Source organism: Carcharhinus amblyrhynchos, chromosome 26, assembly GCF_965287045.1.
Source record: "Carcharhinus amblyrhynchos chromosome 26, sCarAmb.v2.hapA, whole genome shotgun sequence".
Lineage (NCBI taxonomy): Eukaryota > Metazoa > Chordata > Chondrichthyes > Carcharhiniformes > Carcharhinidae > Carcharhinus > Carcharhinus amblyrhynchos.
In genome coordinates this window covers 36,126,328-36,147,321 of record NC_137349.1, presented here as the reverse complement: position 1 = coordinate 36,147,321, position 20,994 = coordinate 36,126,328, and the positions used below count along the sequence as shown (strand labels likewise).

Below are 20,994 nucleotides of genomic sequence, written 5' to 3'. Positions count from 1 at the left end.
ACGACTGGAGTGTCTCTTTTTGGTGATGGTCATTGCCTGGCAATTGTGTGGCGTGAATGTTACTTGCCACTTGTCAGCCCAACCTGGATATTGTCCAGATCTTGTTGCATTTGAACATGGACTGTTTCAGCATCTGAGGAGTTGTGAATGGTGCTGAACATTGTGCAGTCATCGGCGAACATCCCCACTTCTGACCTTGTGAAGGTCATTGATGAAGCAACTGAAGATGGTTGGACCTTGGACACTACCCTGAGGGACTCCTGCAGAGATTTCTGGAGCTGAGATGACTGACCCCCTACAAACATAACCATCTTCCTATGTACCAGGTATGACTCCAACCAGCGCAGAGTTTGCCCCCGATACCCATTGATTTAGGCCTTATCAGTGAGAACATTTGAGTACAGGGATAAGGATGTTTTGCTGCAATTGTATGGGGCATTGGTGAGGCCACACCTGAAGTATTGTGTGCAATTTTGGTGTCTGAGGAAGGATGTCCTTGCTATAGAGGGAGTACAGCGAAGGTTTACCAGGCTGATTCCTGGGATGGCAGGTCTGTCAAATGTGGAAAAACGAAGTCACTTAGGATTATGTTCACCGGAGAGGGGATCTCATAGAGACATACAAAATTCTAACAGGATTAGACAGGGTAGATTCAGAAAGAAGGTTCCCAATGGTGAGGGAATCCAGAACTAAGAGTCATAGTTTGAGGATCAGGAGTAAAGCTTCTGGAGCTGAGGTGAGGATAAATTTCTTCACTCAGAGGATGGTGAATGTGTGGAGTTCACTGCCACAGAATGTAGTGAAGGCCAAAAGGTTGTGTGATTTCAAGAAGGAATTAGATCTAGCTCTTGGGGCTAAATGGATCAAGGGATCTGGGGGAAGGAGGAATCAGGATATTGAATTCAATGATTAGCCATGATCAAGGTGAACAGCAGGGCAGGCTCAAAGTGTCTATATTTCTGTGTTGGAAGGATTTGCAGGTTAATAATCAACCTGATTGGCTGTGTTATGAACATAACTTCCTTGGCCATCAAGTGCTGGAGTGAGATTCGATTCACAGCTTCCAGTTCAGAGACAGGGACATAACCCACTGAGCCCTCCACCCACTTTCCAACATCTTTAACTCAATGTTTTATTAACTTCCCTCCGTTCCAATGGAAAATATATCAGAGGCTCCAATCCCTCCTAATAACTGCAACTTCAAATCAAATGATATCATCTCAATGAGTACCTTCTGTAGCATCTTCACAGCCTTGTTCTTCGTAAAATAGGTGCCCAAAACCAGACACACGGGGGGCAAATTTCCTGCCTCACCGTGTCCGGCGCAGATTGTGCCGACCCTGGAAAATAGCATACGGACACAGCGCCAAACGGTTTGCAATCGTCCTGGTCATTTTGTAACGGCACAAATCAGATCGAGGATAATTAGCAGCTTTAAATTAGCATTTAATAATGCAAAGGCAGTTCAGGCCGCATTCTCCATGATCCCGTAACCTTCCTACCCGGCACAAGACCCACAAGAGTCCCTACTGGTCTCCACTAGCAGAGAGTTGGCGCGATGGCAAAGAACAAAGAGTAAAAAAGAAAGAAAATGACAGGAGCAGGCCCTTCGGCCCTCCATGCCTGCACCCACCATGCTGCTTGTCTGCACTAAAGCCCTGTACCCTTCCAGGGACCACAACTCTATATTCCCTTGTTCTTCATGTATTTGTCAAGATGCCCCTTAAGAGTTACTATCCTTTCTGCTTCCACTACCTCCCCTGGCAGCGACTTCCAGGCACCCACCACCCTCTGTGTAAAACAATTGCCTCAAACATCTCCTTTAAACCTTGCCCCTTGCCCTTTAAACCAATGCCCCCGAGTAAATGACTCTTCGCCCTGGGAAAAAGCTTCTGACTATCCACTCTCTCCATGCCCCTCATAATCTTGTAGACTTCTATCAGGTCACCCCTCAACCTCCGTCGTTCCAGTGAGAACAAATCAAGTTTCTCCAACCTCTCCTCATTGCTAATGCCCTCCATGCCAGGCATCATCCTGGTAAATGTTTTCTGTACCCTCTCCAAAGCATCCACATCCTTCTGGTGGTGTGATGACCAGAATTGAACATTATGTTCCAAGCACGGCCTAACTAAGGTTCTATAAGTCTGTAACATGACTTGCCAATCTTTAAACTCAATGCCCCAGCCCATGAAGGCAAACATGCCAAATGCCTTCTTGACTACCTTCTCCACCTGCATTGCCACTTTCAGTGACTTGTATACCTGTACACCCAGATCCCTCTGCCTGTCAGTACTCTTAGAGGTTCTACCATTTATTGTACATTTCCTATCTGTATTAGACCTTCCAAAATTACCTCACATTTGTCTGGATTAAACTCTATCCACTATTTCTCTGCCCATGTCTCCAACTGATCCTGCTGCATCCTCTGAGGGTCTGCATCGCTATCTGCAAATCCACCAACCTTTGTGTCATCCGCAAACTTACTAATCAAACCGGTTACATTTTCTTCTAAATCATTTATATATATTACAAACAGCAAAGGTCCCAGCACTGATCCCTGAGGAATGCCACTTGTCACAGCCCTTCCACTGCTACCCTCTGTCTTCTTTGACCGAGCCAGTTTTGTATCCACCTTGCCAGCTCACCTCTGATCCCATGCGACTTCACCTTCTGCACCAGTCTGCCATGAGGGACCTTGTCAAAGGCCTTACTGAAGTCCATGTAGACGCCATCCACTGCCCTACCCTCATCGATCATCTTCGTCACTTCCTCAAGAAACTCCACCAAGTTAGTGAGACACAACACCCTCTTCACAAAACCATGTCGCCTCTCGCAAATACGTCCACTTATTTCCAAATGGGGGTAAATCCTCTCTCGAAGAATCCCCTCCAATAATTTCCCTACCACTGACGTAAGGCTCACCAGCCTGTAATTTCCTGGATTATTCTTGCTACCCTTCTTAAACAAAGGAATAACATTAGATGTTCTCCAAACCTTTGGGACCTCCCATTTAGGCAGTGAGGATACAAAGATTTCTCTCAAGGCCCCAGCAATTTCCTCACTCGCCTCTCTCAGTATTCTGGGGTATATCCCATCAGATCCTGGGGACTTGTCTCCCTTAATGTTTCCCAAGAACCCCAATACCTCCTCCTTTTTGATCTTAACACGACTCAAACTATCTACACACCCTTTCCCAGAGTCATCATCCACCAAGTCCTTCTGTTTGTCGAATACTGATGCAAAGTATTCATTTAATACCTCACCATTTCCTCTAGCTCCACACATAAGAACATAAGAAATAGGAGCAGGAGTAGGCCATCTAGCCCTTCAATAAGATCATGGCTGATCTGAAGTGGATCAGTTCCACTTTCCCGCTTTCTCCCCATAACCCTTAATTCTCCTGTCTATCAGAAACCTATCTACCCGTGACTTAAATATATTTAGCGAGGCAGCCTCCACCACTTCAACGGGCAGAGAATTCCAGAGATTCACCACCCTTTGAGTGAAGAAGTTCCTCCCCAACTCTGATCTAAACTGCCCCCCCCCTCCTTATCTTGAGGCTGTGCCCTCTAGTCCTGCTATCCTTTCTAAGCGGGAAGAATCTCTCTACCTCTACCCTATCCATCCCCTTCCTTATCTTGTATGTCTCTATAAGATCCCCCCTCAGCCTTCTAAACTCCAACGAGTACAGACCCAGTCGATTTAGTCTCTTTTCATAGCCCAGCCTCCTCATCTCCAGTATCAGCCTAGTGAACCTCCTCTGCACTCCCTCCAAGGCCAATATATCCTTGCACAAGTGCGGCGACCAAAACTGCACACAGTACTCCAGCTGCGGCCTCACCAGTGCCCTGTACAGTTGCAGCAAGACCTCCCTACTTTTATATTCAATCCCCCTTGCTATAAAGGCCAGCATCCCATTCGCCTTCTTGATCACCTGCTGCACCTGCAGACTGGGTTTTTGCAACTCGTGCACAAGGACCCCCAGGTTCCTCTGCACAGTAGCATGCTGCAGCTTTTTGCCTTTTAAATAATAATCCCATAGATTTCCACTCTTGAGTGGGCCAACCCTCTTCCTGGCTACCCTCTTGCTTTTTATGTATGTGTAAAAAGCCTTGGGATTTTCCTTACTCCTGCTGGCCAATGATTTTTTGTGACCTCTTTTAGCCCTCCTTATTCCTTGCTTCAGTTTCCTTCTACTTTCCTTATATTCCACAATTGCTTCATGTGTTCCCAACCTCCCAGCCTTGACAAGTGCTTCCTTGATTAGGCTCACAATATCTCTTTGTTATCCAATGTTCCCAAAACTTGCCATACTTATCCTTCATCCTTCCAGAAATGTGCCAATCCTGAATCCCTATCAATTTACACTTGAAAGCTTTTCACATGGCAGATGTTGATTTGCCCTCAAACATCTGTCCCCAGTCTACATTCTTCCATTCCTGTCTAATATTTGTTGTAATTAACCTTTCCCCAGTTTAGCACCTTCACTTGAGAACGACACTTATCTTTATCCATCAGTACCTTAAAGCTTACTGAATTGTGGTCACTGTTCCCCAACTGCTCCCCTACTGAAACGTTGATCACCTGGCCAGGCTCATTCCCGAATACCAGATCCAGTACGGCTCCTTCCCTAGTTGGATTATCTACATCCTGTTTCAGGAAGCCCTCCTGGATGCTCCTTACAAACTCTGTCCCATCCACATCTCTAGAATCCCAGTCAATACAGGGGAAGTTAAAATCTCCCACCACAATAACCCTGTTACTTTTACACCTTGCCAAAATCTGCCTACAGATCTGTTCCTCTATCTCCCACTGGCTGTTGGGCAGCCTAAACTAAACCCCCAACATTGTGACTACGCCCTTCCTATTCCTGAGTTCTACCCATGTTGCCTCACTGTATGAGCCCTCTGAGGTGTCCTTCCACAGTCCAACTGGGATATTCTCTTTCACCCCCCCACCCCCTTTACATCCCACTCTATCCCACCTGAAACATCTGTATCCTGGGACATTAAGCTGCCAATCCTGTCCTTCCCTTAACTCTGTAATAGCAATAACATCATAGTTCCAACCACCAGGGACTCAGAAGCTATTGAAGCCTGAAGGGTGGTCAGGGAGAGGGCTGGGTAGTGCCCATCTGGCACCATGGCAGTGCCCACCTGACACCCTGTCAGTACCAATGTGCTAGGGACCGTGCCAAGGGGTGGAGCCTCAGGGAGGGTGGGGTCTGGGTTGAGGCTATGCAGGAGGGTTGTGTGGGTCTGATTGTGCGGGGGTGGAGCATGAAGGGGGGGCGGGGGTCCTTAAGTGGTGGAGCATGGGGGGGTTCATGAAAGGGGACCCATTGTGAGGACATCACCACTCTCCCAAAAAGTGACTGAATGTGTACCGATTGTGGTCTGGAACGTGCCAGACCAGTGTGAATCACTCCTGTATCCTCATCATTATAACACTCGGGAAAATCACAGCCACTATTGTAACTATGAGCTAGCCAATGATTTGTATGGGTTCAATATTAACACTTTGTTATTGACCTCTGTTCCCCTGTATTAAGAATTAGCATCCAATGTAACTTCTACATTTCCATTCATTTATTTTTCTGTATTTGCAGTATGCATATTAATTCCCCCATCATCTACCTGCCCAAATCTCACCAAAATCACGTCCTGGCCTCATCAGTCAAGGATGTGGATGTGCACAAGGTGACAGAACACACACACACACACACACACACACACAGAGGAATATTTCCTGCACACAATCACTTTATTGCAAATTACACTCAGTGACACTCATTGCCCAGCTCCTGCAGATAAGAAACTTGCATTAAATCTGGCACGGCTGCTGGGCAAACAACCCATTTTCAACTCAAACTCCTGGTTGGAGCGAAGTAACTGGTCACTTTAACCCTGGTGTAGCCTCTTGCAATGGTAGAGGCTGAACAAAACCAGCCTCAGATACAAACAACTCAAATAATACAGCAGAATCAGGTAAAGCAAAGAGAAACATGAAATGCAGCAGGTACCAGGCGAGAGGGTGGGTAATGGTGGAGGAAGATAAAATGATTCTAATTACTCAGGCAGCTGACACAATGAAACTTCCATCTATTTAACAGTTGGATTGTGAGGCAGTTGCGGTTGTTTTTGAAGCTGCTCCTTGTTGAACTGTACAGGAGTAAACCTTCCCACTGCTCCAATCTCTGCCAGGGACTGTCAGGTAGCTGCTGAGACTGAAGGTGTTGTCTGAGCTCCGCGAAGCCACGCTGGTTTGGACATCACTGCTCGTCGGACTCCCATCGACTGTCCAGCTGACCGCAGCAAAGCCCATGGATAGTTTGCTGACCAGGCAAACTAACGTGCCGGCTCCTTTAGTGGACAGCTCATCAGCTGAAGGTCCCAGCAGTTTCACTGAAGGGGCAGGGAGTTGCTGAGCTGGAATCAGAACCAGAGAAAACAAGTTGTTAGAGAAAAATTCAACTTAGTTTTGAGTTTAAAAGAAGTTCCAGTGAAAGGTTTCAGTTTCCTACAATGGACTCTAGAAATTCATTGAGTGAGCGGACATTACCCTGATTGGCAAAGGTTTAGGAACAGAACATGCTCAGTTTGATGTGGAAGATATTGTTTAGGATCCTCCTGCTGACTCTGTGGATTACAGCATCACTCACTGTGGGATCTTCACCTCCAGACCCCAGATACTATCCCCAGTCTGTGTGGAGTTGTTGAACTCAGTCAGTGTAGCAGGGATACTTCACTGAATCTCAGCATCCCTGATTTGGGAAAGGACAAATACTGGATTCCACTTCCCAACAAGAACTAGGTGCTCACTGCCTCTGAAAATCTAATTGGATGGGTTCTGATGCTGAACATACTCCCCCAGTGCCTCCTCCCCCATCTCCAGCCTCCCTCCCACCTCACTGAATGGGTGCATTGTTGTGGGTGGGAGGTGAGGACAGGTCTTGGCTACTGATGGGTCAATGACCCAGTGATGTTTCCTGTCCCATCTAATCAAGCAGGAATGGTCAACTGGGGAGAGCTGGGAGGGTTCACCATTCCCATAAGTTCCAGCATGACCTGGGTAAGTTTGAGGAGGAGAGAGTTGGGAATGTCTCAAATAGGGTAGGTAGGAAGGGAACATTGAGTGTGAAATTCCTTAAAACTAACCTATTGACCCTAATCTTTCCTTAAAACTAACCTATCTCCTTATGATGCTTTGCAACATGCTTTCTTTGATAATACTCCTATAATTTACCTTGTGACATCTTATTACATTAAAAATGTAAAATTAATAAAAACGGATGTGTTGCTGGGGGTGGCAGAATGTTTGGTTAAGGGTTGGGGGGTGGGGGGCACGGTAGCACAGTGGGTTAGCACTGCTGCTTCACAGCTCCAGGGTCCTGGGTTCAATTCTCGGCTCGGGTCATTGTCTGTGTGGAGTTTGCACATTCTCCTTGTGTCTGCATGGGTTTCCTCTGGGTACTCCGGTTTCCTCCCACAGACTAAAGATGTGTGGGTTAGGTTGATTGGCCATGCTAAGAAATTGCCCCCTTAGTGTCCAGGGATGCGTAGGTTAGAGGGATTAGTGGGTATAATATGTAAGGATATGGGGATAGGGCCTGGGTGGGATTGTGTTCAGTGCAGACTCGATGGGCCGAAGGGCCTCTTTCTGCACTGTAGGTTCCATGGTTCTAAACATAATCATTGGTATGGCAGGTCTGAGAAGAGTCACAGAGACAGAGAAACTGGGAGAGTGGAACAGAGCCCTACATTACACTTGTGGGATTTTGGGGAGTAATTGGGTTTATACTGGATATTAGTTTGAGAACCTTTCCCCAGAAATAGAGACAGAGAAGTTTGAGAAAGGAAGGAGAGAGTTGGAAATGGACCATGTGGCCGGTGGAAAGTGGAAATTCCGCAGCTCTGAGCAAGATCAGGAAATGGCACAGATTAATCATGGATATATTTAAGGGAAAATGGGATGAGGGAAGGAACTGAGTGCAAGAAATATGGCATCAAGACCATGTTTAGGCCAATACCTCTGGGGAGTACGGAGTGAGTATAATATGACAACAGCGTTGCTTTTGTTTCTAACAGGCTGCTTGTTCAGGTTGATGCAAAAGGACCCATAACATTATCACAGTGTCCTGGCCAGTATTCTTCCAAATAATTCTATCATGAAGTAATACTTGGTGATTGGTCTCACTGTGGTGTGTGGGATCTTGCTGCGCATTAACTGACACATCTCTTTATTTGCAACCCTTCAGAAGTAAAGACTTCAGTGTCAAACACTTTAGGACTTTAAAAAGGGGTTCCATACAGTGAGTTCCTTTCTTTAGATTTAATTCACCACAGCACACATAACAGTGAATAGTGTTCCTGCAGTTCATCAGCAAAACAGCTGAACCAGGAGAGAAAACCATAACTTAACGCTTTCCTCAGCACTGCCCACCATGAATGATTGAAGAAACTGTAACACCCACTGATCAAAACTCTATCTGCACCAACTATTATTTAAAATACAGACACCCATATGGAAGATCAGAAATGAATGCATGAAGTCAGAGCACTCATTAATAGAAAGAGTGCCAATAACCAGCAGCATCATTATTCAGAGACAGTGTCAGAAAGCAATATTCAGGCATACTGCACTAATAATTATTGCTGTGTTTCTAGTTAATCAGTCTGGTGCTGGAGACTACACATGGTATTTGCATTTTCACTGTCAAGTTAACATTTAACTAGTAGGTGATAAGAAATAACTGAGTTTGAATTATTCATTCATTTCCAAATGTCTAAACTCACACAGCTAGTTTCTACAGGAGGGGATTTCCAGCCACTTACCTGCGACAAAGAGTTTGGTCCCTTGCCCGAACACCCACACAGTGTCATGTTTTAGGATTCAGTCCATACAGTTATCCCAGATCCTGGAAATCAGACAGAAAACACATTTCAGATTCTCCAGTCCAGCATTAATCAGGCTTCACGTATTCCCAGTGTTCCTGCTGATGTGGGACAATAAGGAATAAACTCACAGTAACACCCACACACTGACAGTAAAATATCATCGATGCTCAATACTGGACACTGAGGTTCAGATTGTTATCAATTATTAAATTATATCAATTGGAAAATATTGCATAAAGGACAAAATTAAAGTGATTTGATGAAATGTAAAACTTTACAATGTTTTACCGAACACAAATTTATTAATTGTAGAACATTTACTATTGCCAGTTTTTGTTTTACCTTCTGTCACTGTGACACATTGGTGCTGCTCGAGGAAACCCACTTGTAACAGTAATAGACGGCAGCATCATTCACCTCCACGTTCTTTATGATTAACTGGTAAATGTTGTGGCCGCTGTTGACTGTCGATGTGAAACGGTCGCTGCTAAACCCAGGACCATATTTCGGGGCATCCCATGAGCGATAAAAGCTGAGGACCCCCTGAGGAGCTGCTCCCGGGGTCTGCTTGTACCAGCTCACTCTATAGTTATCAACCGTTCCAATGTTACAGTCCAGTGTGGCCGTGTTTCCCGGTTTCACAGTCAGGTCTGGAGGCTGAGTCAGAGTCTGAGTCTGTCCATCTGTAAGAGAGCAGAGATTAAACATTATAAATTGACTGCCTGAAAGTGATTCCAAGCCCCCCGTCTGCTGCTGCGGGAGGAGCAGAGTTCAGTGTTTGTAACTTACAGCCCAGACACAGTGCCAGAGAGCAGAAAAAGCACCAGGTCCACATCCTTTGTGCCAGTGAGCTTGCTGCCTCCCTTCAGTGAGTGTGTGTGTGTGTGACAGAGTGTGGCAGCAGCTGCCCATTGGAGCCAGTTATAGAGCCATTCACAACAGGAAGGACAGCCATGCAAATTAGAGAATTGACACTCACCAATCAGAGCAAGGATCTGAAAGCCTGCCATTCAGTGTCAGAGATTCAGACTGATGTAGTGACACCTCAGCCCAGTTAGAGACTGAGTCACATTTCAAACAGAAGATAGTTTCTGTCTGATACTTCCCACTTCCCCTTTTCATGTTTGTCTGCTTCTTCTGTTCAAAGCTAAACTATGAATTGCTGTTCACGCCCCAATTCTCTGTTATACTACAGTCTGGTGCAAATCTCTCCACGTGTGGCTCTCATTAATAAAAAGCTCATTAAATAGAGCACTGTATTCCTTATCTCTATCATTAATAATAACTCCCTGGAAGAAAAACCATCTGAAACACAGAACTTAGGAATTGAAGTCAGCTATTGTGTCCTTTGAGGCCTGTCCACAATTCTCTGAGACCAGAGCTGATCTGGTTATGTTCTCAACTCCTTTATTCTGTCTCCCCACACCTCACATCATAACCCTTGGCCCCTTTGTCTACCAGAAATCTGTATAGCTTTGCCCTGAACTGATTTAATAACCCAGCCTTCACTGCTCTTCAGATAGAGAATTAAACAGGCTAAGCAACACTCTGACAGAAAGAAATATCCTCATCATCTTAAAAAGGAAACCGCTGACTGTGTCTCCCTAGTTCTACTCTCCCCCACAAGAGGATCATTCTCTGGGTATCCACCCTATCAAGTCCCCTCAGGGTCTTATGTTCCAATGAGATCATCTCTCATTCTTCTAATGGGCGGCACGGTGGCACAGTGGTTAGCGCTGCTGCCTCACACTGCCAGGGACCCAGGTTCAATTCCTGGCTTGGGTCGCTGCCTGTGTGGAGTTTGCACTTTCTCCCTATGTCGGCATGGGTTTCCTCCCACTGCCCAATGAAGTATGGGTTAGGTTGATTGGCCATGCTAAACTGTCTTCATTAAATAAGCCCTTCATCACAAGGATGGGTCTAGTGAACCTTCTCTGAACTGTGTGAAACACAACTATATCCATTTTCAAATAAGGAGATCAAACCTTATCCATTACTCCAGAGATGGTTTTATTAAGGTTCGGTACAACTGCTAAAATTTTCCCATTTTTATATCCTATTCCCCGTGCAATAAATACCAACATTTCATTTGTCTTATTGGGCACATGTTGTATTTATACATTAATGTTTAGTGATTCATGTAGCAGGACACCCAGATCCCTCTATATCACTGCGTTCTGCGATTATTCTCCAACACCTGTCGGACTGTGTGACTCCCAAACAGAGCCCTGACTCAATAGGCAGGAAATTTGGGCCCAACAAAGACAGGGCAGGAGGTGATAATGTTGGCGCTGCTTCCCCAAGACCACTCCCCAGAGTGGCCATTTTAAAGGTGGGAGAGCCTTTCTGTTCCTGCATGGAGCCAATCAGGTTTGTTCAGCTTCTTCTTTTCTCCAATTAAAAGAGATTAGCCTGAATTTTCTGCTCAGTCTCCAATTCCATACTGCCAGGGACCAATCAGGAAGCTGGAGGCTGGTACTTGGTGACAGATTAGGGAGCCAGTTCTCCAGACGGGCACTGCAGGAGCGGGCACTGCAGGAACAGCCATATGCTGCTTGTAAAGAGGTTCCACGCCACTCAACCAGTGGTGATCTGCCCACAGCAACAGTCCCTTCATAGAATCATAGAACCCTACAGTGCAGAAAGAGGCCCTTCAGCCCATCGAGTCTGCACCGAACACAATCCCACCCAGGCCCTAACCCCATATTATACCCACTAATCCCTCTAACCTACACATCCCTGGACACTAAGGACCAATTTTTTAGCCTGGCCAATCAACCTTCAGAAAGCTTTTAAAAGTTTGGTGAGACGGTGCCTCCATGTTGAACCCTCTCAGTTACTTACCCTTTCCTGCAGCCAACTAATCCTTTTATTTATTCACGTCACAAGTAAGCTCACACTAACACTACAATGAAGTTACTGTTAAAATCCCCTATTCGCCACACTCCGGCGCCTATTCGGGTACGCTGAGGGAGCATTTAGCACGGCCGACGCACCTAACCAGCACGTCTTTGGGACTGTGAGAGGAAACCAGAGCACCCGGAGGAAACCCACGCAGACACGGGGAGAATGTGCAAACTCTGCACAGACAGTGACCCATGCCAGGAATCGAACCCAATTCCCTGGCGATGTGGGGTAGCAGTGCTAACCACTGTGACACCACGACGCCTCTTGAAAAAGGCCCTCATTGGCCTTTCAGGAAACCACCGGGCTCCCCAAATCAAAAGGGAACCTGTCTCCTTGCCAATTAAGAGGGCTCCTCTGCAGAAATGCCATCTACCCCCCTCCCGCAACCGCCCCCCCCCAAACCCCTCCAAAGGCAGGATGGGATGCGATAACCTCTGTTTCCCATCCTCAGAGAGAAGACCCTGAACAATGTACAGGTGAACATAGGCTCTCACTCCCCGGTAGAGGGGTGGGAACCAAAGCAAAGATGAATTAGCTGAAGGGGAACCAGAGAGTAAGGCCAGTAAGACTCAGAGAAGCAGCAGACAGGGTGGGACTGCTAATCAGAGAGGCTCTGGTGGATTTGTTTCAATGCGAGAAGTGTAACAGGTAAGGCAGATGAACTTTGAGCTTGGATTCATACTAAGAACTACGATGTTGTTGCCATTACACAGACTTGATTAAGAGAAGAACAGGATTGGCAGCTTAATATTCCGGGATACAGATGTTTCAGGCAGGATAGAGGGGCATGTAAAACGGGTCGGGGAGTTGCACTAATGGTTAAGGAGAATATCATAGCTGTACTCCGGCAGGGGTCATACAGCGAGGCAACATGGGTAGAGCTCAGGAGTAGGAAGGATGTAGTCACAATGTTGGGTGTTTACTAAAGGCCTCCCAACAATCAGCGGGAGAATGGGGAACACATATATAGGCAGATTTTGGCAAGGTATAAAAGTAACAGGGTTGTTGTGGTGGGAGATTTTAACTTCCCCTGTATTGACTGGGACTCACTTCATGCTAGGGGCATGGATGGGGCAGAGTTTGTAAGGAGCATCCAGGAGGGCTTCCTGAAACAGGATGTAGATCGTCCAACTAGGGAAGGGGCCGCACTGGACCTGATATTGAGGAACGAGCCTGGCCAGGTGGTCGATGTTTCAGTCGGGGAGCAGTTGGGGAACAGTGACCACAATTCAGTAAGCTTTAAGATACCGATGGACGAAGATAAGTGTGATCCTCAAGTGAAGGTGCTAAACTGGGAGAAGGGTACTTACAATAATATTAGGCAGGAACTGAAGAATGTAGATTGGGGTCAGATGTTTGAGGGCAAGTCAACATCTGGCATGGGGGAGGCTTTCAAGTGCAAGTTGATAAGGATTCAGGACTGACACATTCCTGTAAGGATGAAGGATAAGTATGGCAAGTTTTGGGAACCTTGGAGACAGTGTTACTGTCTACGGTACTGACTTTTAAGGGGCGTCTTGACAAGTACATGAATAGGATCAGAATAGAGGGATATGGTCACCGGAAGGGGAAGGGGTTTTAGTTACGTTGGGCAGTATGGTCAGTGCAGGCTTGGAAGGCTGAAGGGCCTGTTCCTGTGCTGTAATTTTGTTTGTTCTTTGAACAGCCACAATTAACTTTTAGACAATCTCACTCTGTCACCAATGCCACTGTTTCAACAGTGAGCGAACACGCTTCACAGAAAAGGCTGAAGATTTAACTAGTTATTGATGTACTAACTTGCCCATTACCTGACTATCATATTCTAATCTGCCGTCAACTAATAGATTGTTCAAATTTTGCACTGACTCTTGAATAAAATTTACTCTATCAGTAGCTGTTATTATCATGGATTCAGAACACCGAGAGCTAATCGAACCTCATGGAAATGTTGAAGGAGATTGGTTGAAGCTAAACTACATTGAGATGGCAGTTTCCACCAATCAGTGATCAGTGTGGTTAGCTGGCTGATAATAACTTACAGCTGGGGTCCCAGCAGGAACTCTGCAATGTTATTTTAAGCTGAGGGACTGTCCAGAACAGAGACAAACTCAACATATCTTCATTTTACTCCAACACATACAAATGTCTCAGTTTCAGCTCCACCCATTTCAGTAACGGTCGGACACGTCACTGTTTAAAGAGGCTTCGTTCTGCAGTATTGGGGACGGTGTGTGGCCTGGTCAGTTTTTGGATCAACCTTCTTTGTAAACTCTGTATAAAGAGAAGGCAAGAGCAAGAGAGGTGTTGCTATCATTTCAGAATTTTCTAACCAGAACTATATTTTGTTTTTAGTTAAAAATGGGAAGTTTAATTCTGGATGGTTGGAGAATATTGAGTCAATTCTGACTCTGTGGTGATTGTCCCTTTAAGAGCAGCACAGCAGACAATCTCCACTAGCTCCAAAGCTGCTCTGGTGACACTGTTGATGTGGAGTGTCCCAGAATTACTCTTCAGGAGACACTGTTCCCAGTGTCATTGATATCAGTCCAGCAATAAATGGCAGCCACCTTGTACCTCACCCGATGGTCTTTCCCCATGTACCAGTTTTCTCCTGGTTAGTTCGATGTTGGAAAAGTCAGTAACTCAATCAACTCATTTTCCATTACTTAAAGACTTTGAAACTTAAGAGTTGCCTGAGTCTGGGGTCCTTACATTCTCCCTGTAGTAACACCCCACTTATCTATGGTGTACAAAATCATAAAATCCTAGAATCCTTACAGTGCAGAAGGGGGCCATTCAACCCATCAAGTCTGCACCAACTCTCCAACACAGCACCTTATCCAGGTCCCATGCATTTACCCCACTAATCCCCCTAACCTACACATCTTTGGACACTCAGGGGCAATTTAGCATGGCCAACCAACCTAACCCACACATCTTTGAACTGTGGGAGGGAACCCATGCCGACACAGGAAGGACTTGCAAACTCCACACAAACAGTTGCCCAAGGCTGGAATCGAAGCTGGGTCCCTGGTGCTGTGAGGCAGCAGCACTAACCACTGTGCTATCGTTCCACCCCGAAGGTTAGCCATGCAAACCACTGTGTCAGATGACACCAAGATGGCAGGATTGGCGGATAGTGAGGAAGATTGTCAGGTGACACAGCAGGATATAGATAGGCTAGTATGCTGGGCAGATAGATGGCAGATGGCATTTAATCCTGACAAATGCGAGGTGGTGCATTTTGGAAGGGATGATGCAGGGAGGAGTTACATGATAAAAGGTAGACCGATCAAGAGTATAGAAATGCAGAGGGACCTGGGAGTGCAAGTGCACAAGTCTCTGAAGGTGGCAACCCAGGTGGAGAAGGTTGCAAAGAAAGCTTATGGTATGCTAGCCTTTATAGGAAAGGGTATAGAGTATAAGAGCTGGCGTCTAATGCTTCAGTTGTACAGAACGTTGATTAGGCTGCATTTGGAGTACTGCGTCCAGTTTTGGTCACCTTACTACCGGAAGGACGTGGAGACCCTGGAGAGAGTGCAGAGGAGGTTTACCAGGATGCTGCCTGGTATGGAAGGACTGGGTTATAAGGAAAGATTGGGTAAACTGGGGCTTTTCTCCTTAGAAAGATGGAGATTAAGGGGGGATCTGATAGAGGTGTATAAAATAATGAAAGGTATAGATAGTGGCAGGCTTTTTCCTAGATTGGAGACAACTATCACAAGAGGTCACGAGCTAAGGGTGAGGGGGGAGAAGTATAATTTGGATACTAGAGGGAGGTTTTTCACACAGAGGGTCGTGGGGGTATGGAATGCACTACCAAGTAAGGTGGTGGAGGGAGGCACACTGGACACGTTTAAGGTTTACTTAGATAGGCACATGAGTGACACAGGGATGGAGGGTTATAGGGGACGGTTTTAAAAAGGGTCAGAGCCTCGGGACGATACTGGAAATATAATACTACATGTTAATGTTTTGTCTCTTTTAATCCACAGGTGTGTCGGTCCACCTTGTTGTCAAACGAGGGGCATGCACACGGTGGGTCGTGCGTGGGCTGGTCTTGGATGTTTCGAGGAGTGGCCTAGTACTTCGCGTCGTTGTGTGTGCTTAAACCTGGACCAGCAGACGGGCACCACAACAGCTCAGTGACTATCACTGTTTGCTGTGCAGATACATGGATTTGGGCCGGTGTCTGTGGGAGTTTGCGCATTCTCCCCGTGGTTGCGTGGGTTTCCTCCGGGCGCTCCGGTTTCCTCCCACACCCCAAAGATGTGCTATTAGGCTGATTGGTGTACCAAATTGACCCTACACCATTCTCCCCTGAATCTGGTTACAATAGGGGTACCATTACCATACACAAGGGGCAAGGTGGGTGTAGGAAAATGTTTTGTTAAGACGGTGGCGTGGGCTCGTTGGGCCGAAGGGCCTGTTTCCCATGCTGGGTTGTTCTTTGTTCTTTGTTCTTTGTCACAGTGCCCCCCTGAAGCATCAAGTTAGGTACAGATGGCAAGAGACAAACTTTAAGGACATAAATATACTGCTACAGTTTAACCATCTAAGTCCAGGTGGTTGAACAATTCATTGCAGTTTAGGCGTCTGACATATAAAGGGTTAACATTGAACTGAATACGACACCACCCACACAGTGATGTAAGTGAAGACATGACCTGCATCTGGGACTCAGTGTAGTGACGGACAGAGCCGTGTGTAGAAGCAAGTATGGAGACAGCTCCTAGCTTGGACATTCACTGTATATAGTTCCACACAGAAAAGAAACAGATAACCTTTACTAATTTCCTCCTACCAGTTGTCGGTGAGTAGAAGGTGTTTGGGATTTGTTTTGTAAAAAAGATGATACTTTCCCAATCCCTTAGTTTTTATGATCCAATTTTACCATTAATCCACAGCAAACAGAAGTTAAAAAAAAACAAAATAGGAGCAGAAGTAGGCCATCCAGCCCCTCGAGCCTGCCCCGCCATTCAATAAGATCATGGCTAATCTGTCGTGTCTCAGTTCCACATTCCTGCCCTCTCCCCATGGCCCTTAATCCCCTCGCTTATCAAAAACCCATCAACCCGCGTCTTAAAAATATTTAGCGAGGCAGTCTCCACCACTTCAACGGGCAGAGAATTCCAGAGATTCACCACCCTTTGAGTAAAGAAGTTCCTCCTCAACTCCGTTCTAAACCGCCCCCCCCTTTATCTTGACGCTGTGCCCCCTAGTCCTACTGTCCTTTCTGAGCGGGAAGAGTTAGGATTAATTTAAAAGCTTAGTTTATTTTGCATATTCAAAACTCGGAAAAAGGTGTATTTACTCTGACCCACTCCGCACATACTTAGAGTAAATGGGGGTAACAGATAGAAAAAAGAAGTTTAATAGTGCAGGGACCACAGAAAAAAAGTATTTATTCATTCACATGCATTCCAGAGTCTAATGTCAGAGTCCAGAGGGTGTTTCCCTCATGATGGGATTCTCCAATGAGTTTCTGGCTGGTTCAATCAAAAGGAAAATCCTTAAAATGAACATTGCTGTTGTACAATTCTGTTTTTAGATGACTTGGCCAGATCTTTAAAGTTTAAACAGGGTTTGTAGAGTTGGGATTGCTTACTGACCCTGGTTGCTGGAGTTCTGTCCAGTTGACATTAAAACAGCAGGTCCATCTGTGAGGTTCAAATATCTGAAGTTAAAACTATCCATAAAGCCAGGGACGTGGGTTGGGATGTGGCCTATTACTGGTTAATTGCAGCTTAGCTGTGTTGCTGGCCAGAATTCATCTGTTTCTCCTCAGGGGAGAAACAGCTTGGTTATAATTATCTCTTCCAGTAATAAGGTTGGATCTTTCTTTTTCGTGATAGTTCAGGGTAGGGGAGCCAGTTTGTCTGCACTTTCTCTGCTTCAGTTGACTACAAGAGATTAGTTTGGTATTCTAAAAGCTGGAAGAAATAATTATTTTTTCTTGAAACAGCTGGGGATAACTCCCAGACAGGATGGGCCACCCTGTGATCAGGTGACTTGTAGCAGCCATCTTAATTTTCCCTGTTCAGCAGAAAGCATCCCATTTAAAAGCAGTAACAATAAGAATAGAGTTTTAAATATACAGTGTTGTGTTTCACTTCAGCAGAAGACTCCACCGAATCCCATGGAGGTCTATCTTCAATATCAGAGTGTGCAGTGTGCACCTAGCAGAGGTGAGTTAAAAATTTTAAATTCCTGGATCAGTCCTAAAGAAAGTTGAATACCGTAAGCTCATCAGAAGGTGGCATTTGACTCTTTGAAGAGCCTAAAAACAGGTAAAGCGGTAAAGCCGGGACGATGCTAACTGTCGATCCAGGCAGCCGTTGTAGAAAAAGGTGAAACACTGAGATCAGGATTGCTATTACTGCAGGAGCCAAAGCCAACAAGCGCAGGGAAACCATTAACCACAGAAATAGCAAGATCCTTGAAGGGGTTAACTTCAATAAACATACCCAATAGACAGAGAACCTGTTGATCCTTCATTAATGAGCTGTGGAGAATGGCTGAAGGCTGTGACCTGAAACCTGAGCTAATCTGAGGAGTACAAGATGTACGAGAAGATACAGTCAACCACTGACAGAACAGCTGCGGGATGATTCTGGAAGGGACAATGGAGACCTTCCCTATGCTTCCAGATAAGGTACTTCTAAAAGAATCCAAAGATTGATTACTGCGCCTGGTAAAGACAAAGGAACATAATGGCCATCTCATCAAAAAAAACGTGAAATTGTCTCCTTAGATCAAACAGTGGACACCAGTTGGAATATACAAAGACGGGGGTTAAAAGCTAGCTGAGAGAGCTGCCCTACTGCTACCTGTGTGTGTGTGTGTGTGTGTGTGTGTGTGTGTGTGTGTGTGCTGTGAAGAAAAACAGCTAGAAAAACTCTCTCTCTGACTGTGAAATGCAACCAGCCAGAAAAAAAGATTGCAGCCGGAACAAAGAACTGGAATATCTCTACTAAACCACACAACCCCTGAATTGAAGAATTAACTACTTGAAAGCAGATGTCAACTATACTGGAAAGAAGTGATAATGATTACATGCTCCATCACCTACTGCTTGCAACTCAGGGACAGTTTGGTATAATTTTTAATGTATATGTGTTTGGTATTGAACTCAATTCATATTTCTAATCCATACGAACGTGTTTTACCATTTCTCCTTATCTTTCTAACAAGTTAATAAATTTATTTCATCTTAACTCAAGAAGGCCTGGTTAAATTGGTTCATTTTTAAACATAACTAATGGGTCTTGTAAAGGTATCCAAGGGAACGATTAAACCTTTGTTGCTAGACTTTGTTGCTCACCTGGTGTTGTGAGATTTCTTACTGTGCTAAACATGGAGCCAGTCATCCCTTCTCACTCAGGTTTGTGATACTTATAGACTATCCTAGCTGAAAGATGATAACAATCTTTGGGGAGCCTCAGTAGGGGCTGGTCATAACAGCAATCCTATCATACTTCCTCTGATATGGAAAGCGAAAAGGGGATGATCACATGACTGAACATATTCTGTAGACCTCCAAATAATAAGAGAAAGCTAACAGGGGAAATTTGTATGAAAATCACAGAGATTTGCAAGAACTATATAATGATATTGGGGAACATTCTTTTTCATTCATAGGACATCGCCATTACTGGCCAGCATTTATTGCCTATCCCTAATAATAACCCTTAAAACAGTGTTGGTGAGTTGCCTTTTTGAACTCCAGCAGTCTATGTGGTACAGGTACATCCACATTGCTGTTAGGAAATAAATTCCAGGATTTTGACCTAGATGGTTTGAGAAAGGACAGCAGGACTAGAGGGCACAGCCTCAAGATAAGGTGGGGGGGGGGGGTAGTTTAGAACAGAGTTGAGGAGGAACTTCTTCACTCAAAGGGTGGTGAATCTCTGGAATTCTCTGCCCGTTGAAGTGGTGGAGGCTACCTCGCTAAATATATTTAAGTCACGGGTAGATAGGTTTCTGATAGACAGGGGAATTAAGGGTTATGGGGAGAAAGCGGGAAAATGGAACTGATCTACTTCAGATCAGCCATGATCTTGTTGAATGGTGGGGCAGGCTTGAGGGGCTAGATGGCCTACTCCTGCTCCTATTTCTTATGTTCTTAAGTTATAGGGAGAGGCTGGTTAGGCTGGGACTTTCTTCTCTGGAGCGTAGGAGACTTAGGGGTGAACTTATAGACATTTATAAAATAATGAGGGGCATAGATCAGCTAGATAGTCAATATCTTTTCCCAAAGATAGGAGAATCTAAAACTAGAGGGTATAGGAGAGGGGAGAGATACAAAAGCATCCAGAGGGGCAATTTTTTCACACAGAGGATAGCGAATGTCAAAGGCTGCCAGAGGCAGTTGTAGAGGTGAGTACAACTTTGTCTTTCAAAACGCATTTAGACAGTTACATGGGTAAGATGGATATAGAGGGAAATGGGCCAAACGCGGGCATTTGGGGTTAGCTTGGATGCTTCAAAAAAGGGGCAGCATGGACAAGTTGGGCTGAAGAGTCTGCTTCAATGCTGTAAACCTCTATGAATCCATGACAGTGAAGGAATGGCAATATAATTCCAGGTGAAGATGGTGTGCTGCTTGGAGGGGAACTTGCAGGTGGTGGTGTTCCAAAGAATCTGCTGCTGCTCTTATCTTTCTGGCTGGAAGGGATCGTGGATTTGAAAGACCCTACTTAAAGAGCCTAGGTGAGTTGCTGCAGTCCATTTTGCAGATGGCGCACACTGTTGTCTCTGTGCACAGGTGATAGAGGGAGTGAATGTTTGTGCACTGGCTGCCAATAAAATAGCTGTTTTATACTAGATGTCGTTGAGCTTCTTGAGTGTTGTTGGAGCTGCACTCAACCAGTCAAGTGGAGAGTATTCCATTACGCCCTTGGCTTGTACCTTGTAGACAGGCTTTGGGAAGACTGGAGGTGAGTTGTCCGCTACAGATTTCCTAGAATCCATTTGGCCCATCGAGTCTGTACCGAACACAATCCCACCCAGACCCTAATACCGTAACCCCACACATTCAACCTGCTAACCCCCCCTGACATTACGGTCAATTTAGCATGGCCAATCAACCTAACCTGCATGTTTTTGGACTGTGGGAGGAAACTGGAGCACCTGGAAGAAACCACGCAGGCATGGGAAGAATGTGAAAACTCTACACAGACAGTGACCCAAGCCAGGAATTGAACCT

General features: G+C 45.5%; 1 protein-coding gene across 1 annotated transcript; it reads right to left on the bottom strand.

Moving 5' to 3' along the window:
* Positions 1 to 5,753: 5,753 nt before the first annotated feature.
* On the bottom strand, positions 5,754 to 9,778 carry LOC145358566 (immunoglobulin lambda-1 light chain-like). The gene is made up of 4 exons (XM_080212728.1): positions 9,687 to 9,778; positions 9,260 to 9,580; positions 8,835 to 8,870; positions 5,754 to 6,428 (listed from the first exon to the last, which is right to left on the bottom strand). Exons 1-4 carry the CDS (start codon positions 9,730 to 9,732, stop codon positions 6,106 to 6,108), a joined length of 726 nt encoding a protein of 241 aa, XP_080068854.1. The 5' UTR covers positions 9,733 to 9,778; the 3' UTR covers positions 5,754 to 6,105.
* Between the last annotated feature and the right edge of the window lie 11,216 nt (positions 9,779 to 20,994).

What these genes read in the sequence shown, in the direction of transcription:
- LOC145358566 (XM_080212728.1), bottom strand. Translation starts at nt 9,732, where the DNA reads ATGTGGACCTGGTGCTTTTTCTGCTCTCTGGCACTGTGTCTGGGCT. An exon ending in TCTGGCACTGTGTCTGGGCT is followed by an intron (nt 9,581 to 9,686) that starts GTAAGTTACAAA and finishes GCTCTCTTACAG; the next exon opens with ATGGACAGACTCAGACTCTG. An exon ending in GACCAAACTCTTTGTCGCAG is followed by an intron (nt 6,429 to 8,834) that starts GTAAGTGGCTGG and finishes TTCTGATTCCAG; the next exon opens with CTCAGCAACTCCCTGCCCCT.